The sequence below is a fragment of the Chlorocebus sabaeus genome, chromosome 7, assembly GCF_047675955.1.
Source record: "Chlorocebus sabaeus isolate Y175 chromosome 7, mChlSab1.0.hap1, whole genome shotgun sequence".
In the NCBI taxonomy this organism is placed as follows: Eukaryota; Metazoa; Chordata; class Mammalia; order Primates; family Cercopithecidae; genus Chlorocebus; species Chlorocebus sabaeus.
The window spans coordinates 37,888,088-37,897,822 of record NC_132910.1 but is presented as its reverse complement, the minus strand read 5'-3'; the positions used below and the strand labels follow the sequence as shown (position 1 = coordinate 37,897,822).

The following is a 9,735-nucleotide window of genomic DNA, read 5'->3' as shown; positions in this document are numbered from 1 at the left end:
AGCTTCTGTATAGGAATTTTTAACAAAATATGATTACTTTTTTTGGACAAACATTTGGTATAAATCTAATCAATAGGTTTGTGGTTAGATACTGACTTTGACTTTGATATGATTTAATATGCACAACGATTCTTAGGCAAAGTTGCACTGGCTATTGTTAGTCCTGGAAGGTTTTGTTTCTAATATTAGTTGAATTTGGCTCAGCTCAATAAGATTACAACCAAATAAATACTATTAACTAAGTAAGCCTATAATTATCAGAACTGCACTCCAGAAATTGGGTTTTAGAGGATTCATTCAGTAAGCACTGAGTCTACAGCTAACATAACAGCCAGAGCAAAAGTGACTAATGAGGAGCTAGACTTTGCTGATTGACAGGAGCTAATGGGGCTGCATTATTAAATATTCGGGCTCTAGTCATGGCCTGTGGGTGCTCTGATGGCATCATATATTTTCTTTTCTTTTTTTAAAAAATTAATCTTTTTTATTAAGGTAAAATATACATATACAATTTACCATCTTTGCCTTTTTTTTTTTTTTTTTTTTTTTTTGAGATGGAGTTTTGCTCTTGTTGTCCAGGCTGGAATGCAATGGCGTGATCTCTGCTTACTGCAACCTCTGCCTCCTCAGTTTAAGCAATTATCCTGTCTCAGCCTCCTGAGTAGCTGGGATTACAGGCACCTGCCACCATGCCCAGTTAATTTTTGTATTTTTAGTAGAGACAGGGTTTCATCATATTGGTTAGGCTGGTCTCGAACTCATGACCTCAGGTGATCTGCCCGCCTCAGCCTCCCAAAGTGCTGGGATTACAGGTCTGGTCAGTCACTGCGCCCGGCCTCATCTTTGCCATTTTTAAGTGGACAGTTCAGCAGTCATAACTTCCTTTATATTCTTTTTTTCTCTTTTATCTCCTAGTCCCTTCCTGGCCTCTGGTAAGCACCAATCTACAATCTATCTTCATGAGATTCACTTTTTTAGATCCCGCATATGAATGTGATATTTGTCTTTCTGTGGTTGGCTTATTTCACTTAATGTAATGACCTCCAGTTCCATCCATGTTGCTGCAAATGACCAGATATCATTCTTTTTTATGGCTGAGCAATATTCCATTATGTATATAGATCACATTTTATTTATCCACTCATCCATTGATGGACACAGGTTGATCCCGTATTTAGCTATTGTGAATACTGCTGCAATAATCATAGGAGTACAGATGTCTCTTCAATACACTGATTGCCTTTCTTTTGGCTACATACCAGCAATGGGACCGCTGCATCATATGGTAGTCCCATTTTTTTTTTTGAGGAATCTTCCTACTGTCCTCCATAGTGGCTGTACTAATTTACATTCTCATCAACAGTGTACGAGGTTTTCCCTTCCTCCACATCCTTGCCAGCAACTGTTATTGCCTGTCCTTTTGATACAAGCCTTTTAACTGGTGTGAGATGACATTTCATTGTGGTTTTGATTTGTATTTCTCTGATAGTCACTTACGTTGAGCAGGTTTTTTATATACCTGTTGGCCATTTGTATACCTTCTTTTGAGAAATGTCTGTTCAGATCTTTGGCACATGTTTAAACTGGTTATTTGTTTTTATGCTACAGAGTTGTTTGACTTCCTTATATATTCTCGCTATTAATCCCTTGTCAGATGGATAGTTTGCAAATGTTTTCTCCCATTCTGTGGGCTGTCTCTTTACTTGTTTCCCTTGCTGTGCAGAAGCTTTTTAGCTTAATGTGATCCCATTTGTCCATTTTCACTTTGGTTGCTCATGCTTTCTAGGTCTTATACAAAAACTCTTTGCCCAGACCAATAGTGCATGATAGGGGATCTAGTTTCATTTTTCTGCATATAGTTCTCCAGTTTTCCAGCATCATCTACTGAAAAGACTGTCCTTTCCCCACTGCATGTTCTTGGAAAATATGTTGGTTGTAGGAAAGAATAAGACTTGAAAGTTGGGCAGTAGACGAAGACTTTAGTACTGTGCCAATGAATTTATACTTTATGCTGTAGAAAATGAAAATCATTGATACATTTAATAACATGGACCAGTTTTATGTTTGTTTTATTCTTCCTTCTCTTCTTATAGAATGTTGCATTTTCAATCAATAATTACTTCTTGAGTATTCTTTTTTTTTTGAAATACTCTTTTATTGCAACTAAAATTTTCAAAAAACCAGAAAATCAAATTAATTATTATGCTGTAGCCAAATTATGTAATGTTTTCTTTTCTTTTTGAGACAGGGTCTTACTCTGTCACCCAGGCTGGACTGTAGCGGAACAATCACAGTTAAGTATCGGCCTCCTGGGCTCAAGTGATCTTACTGCCTCAGCTTCCCGAGTAGCTGGAACTATGTGTGAGCACCACCACACCCAGCTAATTTTTAAATTTTTTGTAGAGATGGGGTCTTGCTGTGTTGCCCAGGCTGGTCTCAAACTGGTCTCAAGTGATCCTTCCACCTCAGCCTCCCAAAGTGCTGAGATCACAGGTGTGAGCCATTGCCCCAATGGTATCTTTATATTATTTCCTCACAAGTTACTTCAAATTCTTTTTTTTTTTTTTTTTTTTTTTTTTTGAGACGGAGTCTCGCTCCGTCGCCCAGGCTGGAGTGCAGTGGCCGGATCTCAGCTCACTGCAAGCTCCGCCTCCCGGGTCCATGCCATTCTCCTGCCTCAGGCTCCCAAGTAGCTGGGACTATAGGCGCCCGCTACCACGCCCTGATGTTGAATTTCATCTCACTGACTTCAGGCTTTTAAAACACATGGGAATACTTGAGACCTATGGATAGTTGTGAGTCAAATAAAAAAAGTAGAGCTAAAGTATACTGAAGTTATTCAAATACATTCAAACTGTAAGATCCCTTATAAATTACTGGCATCAAGGTAGGAAGGAAAAGATACAGGAAGTAAAATGTATCACCCATCACAGGTTGTCAAAATTATTGGTATACAGTTTATCCTAACACAGAGCAGGTTTCTTAACTGTCTCCATAAAATTATCAGCAAGAAAGAAAAGTACAAGAATAAGGTTCACAGCTGAATTGGCTTGGTGTCCTAATTCCCTATTCCAGTATTCTCAGAAGGATCCCATCTATGATATATGCAGAAATCACAGCCACATTTGAATGGTTCAATCTTGATTCATTCTGAACTCCCTTAAGCCCAGCAGTTTCTCATTCTTAAAAGATAGGTTATTAAACCCCAAAAGCAATTTTCATAACAAATTTACATTTGTATATTTAAGAATATACATTAAGGCCGGGAGTGCTGGCTCATGCCAGTAATCCCAGCACTTTGGGAGGCCAAGGTGGGCGGATCACAAGGTCAGTAGATCAAGACCATTCTGGCCAACATGGTGAAACCACATCTCTACTAAAAATAAAAAAGTTAGCTGGGTGTGGTGGCACACACCTGTAGCTCCCCAGCAACTCGGAAGGGTGAGGGAGGAGAATCGCCTGAACCCAGGAGGCGGAGATTACAGTAAGCTGAGATTGCACCACCGCACTCCAGCCTGGCAACAAAGCGAGACTCCATCTCAAAAAAAAAAAAAAAAAAAAAAAAAAAAAAAAAAAAAAAAAAGAATAAAAGAATATGCATTAAGCAAGACAATATAAATCTCCAATTACAAAATCAGTAAGAAAGGTAACTGTTTTTACACTTGCGAGATGAACATGAAGATTTGAACAGGACGTGAATAGTCTGGCTGGGGGTTTTGAAGCAGGATGTCTTGGAAGCCAGTAGATTGTAAAGTTGTCCAAGAGACCCAGAGCCCCACTCAAAAGTCCAATCCTCCCACAGTCACTGTCTATCCCAAGACAAAGTCCAAAAAAGCTAGTTAGTACCCACATCCAGTGCGAAGTCACACAAGAACAAATCTCTCCATGGGCCCTGTGCAGGTCAGGCCAGAAGAGAAAGGGCAACTCAGGATACTCCATTTATTGAACTCCAAATCTAACAAAATTAAGATCTCTGCAGTGTTTCAAGAGAACCTTGACTTTGTTCCCACTGCTATGCTCATTAAAGTCAGCTCACTTATGTTTCTGTAGCCTCTGTATCTGTAGCTTCTGCATCTGTTTTCTGAGAAGCTAAGAGGACTTCACGTGCCCGTTTCCTTCGCAGTCTCTCAGCATTTGTGATCATCATAGGATGCAGAGGGAAAAAGCCAGCAAGACCCAGAAGCTTTTCCATAGGCTTAGTGAGGTGGGCCCCGCAGCCAATCCAATGACAGATCCTGTCTAGGTTGAGGGCAACGATTTTTTCTCCATGACTGTTGGGCAATGGATCATAGGAGCCCAGCTGCTCTACGAAACGGCCATCCCTGGGACACTTGTTGTGAGCAACCACAATGCGGTAGAAGGGCCGGTTGGTGCAGCCACCCAGGGCAAGGCGGATGGTTAAGTGGCCCCCATGGTAGGACTTGTAGAGGAGAGCACTGAGGTGGACCATGGCGCTGCCGGCATACGGCTCCTCGGAGCGCCCCGCTACCCGCACGCACCAGCTCTACGGCCTTAGCAAGGCAGAAGACAGACAGAAACAAACTGCATGCCGCACCGCCAAGCAGTCCAAAGCCCGAAAACCTTGACTCCGGAAACGGTTGAGTATTCTTTCATATGACCAGGAATCTACATGGGTACATAGTAGGGCATCTTTAAATCCTTGATTAAAATGGAGTTCATTCCTTCATCATTGGTCATGGGACTTGATTTTAAAGGTATATCTATATATACCGGACTTTTCAACTTAAAGCAAATAATTCTTAAAAGAGACTTGCCATTTCTTATCAATACTCTTCCAACCAAAAATAACTTCGATGGTCTGAGCCATATCACAATATTTTATGAAATAAGTTAATATTACAATATTAGGGAATCACAGATTTTAATGGTAATGATATACTCAATGATATTTTTGGGAAGAAGGGAAAACACATAATGTGAGTATCAGGTATTAAAAAAAAAGTTTTGTGTTTTACCTTTTTTTTTTTAAACAGAGCTAGGATCTAGTTCTGTCACCCAGGCTGGATGGAGTGCAGTGGCATAATTATAGCTCACTGCAGTCAGAAGCCCCTGTGCTCGAGGGATCCTCCTGCCTCAGCCTTCCCGGTAGCTGGGACTACAGGTATGTGCCACCATGCCTAGCTAATTTTTTTATTTTTTGTAGAGATGGGGGTTTCTTTATGTTGCTCCTACCTTGGCCTCCCAAATGTTGGGATTACAGGCATGAGCCATTGTGCCCTGCCTGTTTTATATTTTGTAATCTAAAAAATTATTAGATAATGATCTAATAATAAATATGATAACAGAATAATAAACAGAATAATAAAAAGAAAATTACTTCTCTGCTCAGTAATTTCTTTTTAAAATAATATTAGGACTTGCCTTCATTTATATAATGTTTCTCATGTTCAAATTGCTTAACCAAAATTAAGTAATTAATCCTTATATAAAATCCTGCGAGGCAGATAAGAATTATCTTCATTTTACAGATTAAGTCAAATGTACCATATTCCAAATGATTAAGGCTTCGAAATCTCCAATACCAAATGGTCTATGTTCCCCTGGAAGCATGTGGAAACCTAAATTTACATAGTAATTATGTGTTCAATTGTGCTGAGGAAGCAAGTGGCAGACCCAGATAATCTTCCAAAAATGAAAGAGAGAAAGAAAGAAAAATATTGAAAATATACCAAAAATGAGTAATGTGGTTTTTAAAATCCTTGTTCAATGATAATACTATTATTCACATATAGTGATTCTTCAGAAGTCCTCCTATGCTAAAAACAAAAACAAAAACAAAAACCCACAAGAACCTTGGTAAATGCTAACGTTTTATGCAGAGAATAAATCCAATGGGATGATGAAATTTGCATCTTGAAAGATGAAAAAGGATCCTCAGTCTATTCAGAGATAACGATGATGTACAGCTATTTCCTTATCATTTAGTACATAAATTCAAGTATTGGGCTACATTCTGCTTACTGTGAATATGTCTTGTGGGTGAAGAGAATTTGTGTTAAAAAAAGAAATTGTGAAATGTTAATAAGAATGTAATTCCTTAGCCTTACGTTGTGGAAGGACTCTGATAAATATACCATTTCTATTTTTGAAAAAACATAGCACTTTTCTCAAGGCAGAGGGACAAGTCATAATTGTCAGTGAAAAAATGAGAAAAGTTGCCTGTCTGTCTATGTATGTATGTATGTATGTATGTATGTATCTATCTATCTATCTATCTATCTATCTATCTTAGTTTTCCCAAAACAGAATATTCCAGTCAACCTGAGTCAGCATAACAGGAAAGTTCCCTTGTTTTAACCCTATATAAAGAAAGTAACTTTGAGGGACAGGTATGATGGCTCATGCCTGCAATCCCAGCAGTTTGGGAGGCCAAAGTGGGTGGATTGTTTGAGCACAGGGTTTCAAAACCAGCCTGGGCAACATGGTGAAACCTTGTCTCCACAAAAAATACAAAAACAAAAGAATACAAAAATTAGTCAGGCATAGTGGCATACATCTGTGGTCCCAGCCACTGGAGAGGCTTAGAGGGGAGAATCATTTTAGCCTGGGAGGTTGAGGCTGCAGTGAGCCATGACTGTACAACTGCGCTGCTCCAGCCTGGGCAACAGAGCAAAAAGACCTTGTCTCAAAAACAAAAAACAAAAAACAAAAACAAAAAAACAACCAATCTGCTTTTTGTTCTGTTTCTGCTTTCTTCAGCCCCTTTTCTGCCTATAAAGTCAGCCTCCTCTGTTGAGCTCAATGCAGCACTCATTCTGCTTTACAGAATAAGGTGTTGCTGATTCTAGAAGTGAAAATAAAAGCCAGTTAGATTTTTGTTGTAATTTTGTCTTTTGACAGAGCTAAAAAAAGATCCAGGTAAGTTAAAATACCAGAAAACAGTAGTTTTCAAGACAAGAAAGTATGGCCTGAATTAAAGTATGTGAAGTCTGTATAATAATTGAGAAGAGGAATAAATTATATCTTCTTATATTAAGATAGCTATACATTTTGTATTTTAGGTCACTCACTAAAGAACAGAAATAAAGTATAAAAATTTTAGCATATTTGAAGAAGAGAGATGAAACAAGAGATTTGTTTATAGAAGTTAGTCCAACTCTTCTAACCTGTCAATATAAGTTAGAGAATGCTATGTAATCGGTCATGTCTTGAAATGAAACATTTTAATTCTCTTCCTCTTCCATCTTTTCGTTTTCTTTTTCCTTTCTGCTTTCCTTAAACATTCATTAGGCACCTGATATGGGATAGAACTTAGGTGCTATGGATTCAGAGATAAATGAGACAAAGGAAGAAGGAAGATTCTGATGCAGACAAGAAAGGTATCCTTTTGACTGAGGGAGGTATGAGTGGAGTTTCAATGGGGAAACTATGGTAGTCAGAGGAGAGTAGGAGGCCACTAGACTCATCTTTGGTTAGCTATCAAAGGTGAACGTTGCATCATTGAGAGAGTGACATAGATAATTTTCATTGACTTGGAAACCATATTTGATCAATTAATGCAGCTTTAATTTTCTTTTCTTTTCTTTTCTTTTCTTTTCTTTTCTTTTTTTTTTTTTTGAGGTGGAGTCTTGCTCTGTCACCCAGGCTGGAGTGCAGTGGCATGATCTCAGCTCACTGTGATCTCCGCCTCCCGGGTTCAAATGATTCTCCTGCCTCAGCCTTCTGAGTAGCTGGGACTACAGGCACGTGCCACCACGCCTGGCTAATTTTTTTGTATTTTTAATAGAGACGGGGTTTCGCCGCATTAGCCAGGATGGTCTTGATCTCCTGACCTCGTGATCTGCCCACCTCAGCCTCCCAAAGTGCTGGGATTACTGGCATGAGCCACCGTGCCCGGCCATAGCTTTAATTTTTTTTTTTTTTTTTTCAAAAAAAGCGATAGAGTTGAAAAGATAAAAAATTAGGCACTGACTTTCTGCAGATGATTTTTCCTTCCCTAGCATTTATAGAATACTTTTTATGTGCTAAATACATTCATTAAACCATTTTATCCTTTCAAATGAAATATGAGGTAGGTGCTAGTATTATTTCTATTTTAAAGATGGGGAAATTCAGGCTAAACTGGGCAAAATGACTTGCACAAGAGCTATCCGATTCCAGGACACAGGAACAGAAAGGGATCCATGCTCGAATAAGTTTGGGATATACAGGATTGAAGAAATTTAGCCTGCAACTTTCCTGATGTGTTTTTCAAGTATTTTATGAGTCCCCTAAAAGGGGGCTGCAGTATGTAACGTTTTCCCAACTTGTGGAACTGGTGGGTTGAACAAGCACAACTTTTAGGATGGAATTTAAATGCAATTTATTTTGTCTCCCACCATTCCTCTAAACTTTTTTCAGAGGAGGTGTACTTCTCTAGCCCCTGGCTGAAAACTTGAAAAGTCCAGATTTTCTGATCACCCAATAATAAAATGTTTCATATACTTCAAGCTGGAAACAGCATCTTAGTTGGGAATTTGTATGTTAGGGTAAAGTTCACAATCTGCTTGCATTTTTATTCTGAAAAGGATTTAAGCATCCAATCCATAGTGGCAGACCAATTATCTTGAACATAAGCATCTTAAAGATTATAATGAAAAATGACATTTAAAGAAAAGGAAAATTCTAGCATTGTATTCAGTAAACATTATATTCTCATACTCAACAGTAATATAGCATACTGTAAAGTGAAATAACACAAGCAAAATAAATAACCATAACTAATTTGTTTCTTCAGATGAAAGAGTGAGAGGCCAAAATACTGAAAAGGAAATGAATACAGAGATTTTTGGAAACAAACATTTGAATGAGAGAATGCTTAGCATGGCTTAGTGCAGACTGAATCATAGAAAAGGATCTTTTTTTTGAGACAGAGTCTCGCTCTCTCACCCAGGCTGGAGTGCAGTGGCGCGATCTCAGCTCGCTGCGACCTCTGCCTCCCAGGTTCGAACGATTCTCCTGCCTCAGCCTCCTGAGTAGCTGGGATGACAGGCGTGTGCCACCATGCCCAGCTAATTTTTGTATTTAGCCTTGTTGCCTAGGCTGCTGTCAAACTCCTGGCCTCATGTGATCTGCCTGCCTTGGCCTCCCAAAGTGTTGGGATTACAGGTGTGAGTCACTGTGCCTGGCCAGAAAAGGATCTTAATTTATTTGTGACATATATTTAAAATATAGCTCTCTGTGACATTTGTGACATTGCTGTGGAATAAATGAGTTCAAGTAGAGAAGAGAATCCATAGGCTAAGCAAATTGCATAAGTCATAAAATTGGATAGTTTAAAAAAGGTCTTAGAAAAACTGAAATCTCCACACAAACAAAACAAGTGTGTTTGTAGTAGTCTAGTTAAAATATTAAAGCCTAAATTTTTTTTTTAATACAGAAAAAGAGAAAATTACCTGGAATCATTTTATATAATATATACATGTCATATCTTTATATGTTTTCAAACTTTGTAAAATGGCTAAACAAATACATGCAGCTTCTAGTAGAGACACGTTTTATGATTAGAAATAACGTTGATAGTACTATTCTTTTTGCTTTAAGACTACCACAGGACTATATACTGTTAAACCAACAAGAACTGTTTTGGGAAATTAAACTCCGTTAGGAAAAAAACAGGTTTTGTCAGTCCTTATTCTTCCAATGCCTTCCCTGTTGTCAGTCCCTCTACATGTTGATTCTTTCTTTGCTTGAGTTTCAAGACTCTAAAAGCCTTTCTGCCTCAGTCACTCCTCT

At 38.5% G+C, this 9,735-nt stretch overlaps 1 protein-coding gene across 1 annotated transcript; it reads right to left on the bottom strand.

Annotated features, from left to right (window-relative positions):
* Window positions 1-3,925: 3,925 nt before the first annotated feature.
* Window positions 3,926-4,592, bottom strand: LOC103235920 (small ribosomal subunit protein bS16m). Its single transcript, XM_007999151.3, has one exon. The coding sequence runs from the start codon at window positions 4,448-4,450 to the stop codon at window positions 4,037-4,039; it is 414 nt and encodes a 137-aa protein (XP_007997342.1). The 5' UTR covers window positions 4,451-4,592; the 3' UTR covers window positions 3,926-4,036.
* Window positions 4,593-9,735: the final 5,143 nt, after the last annotated feature.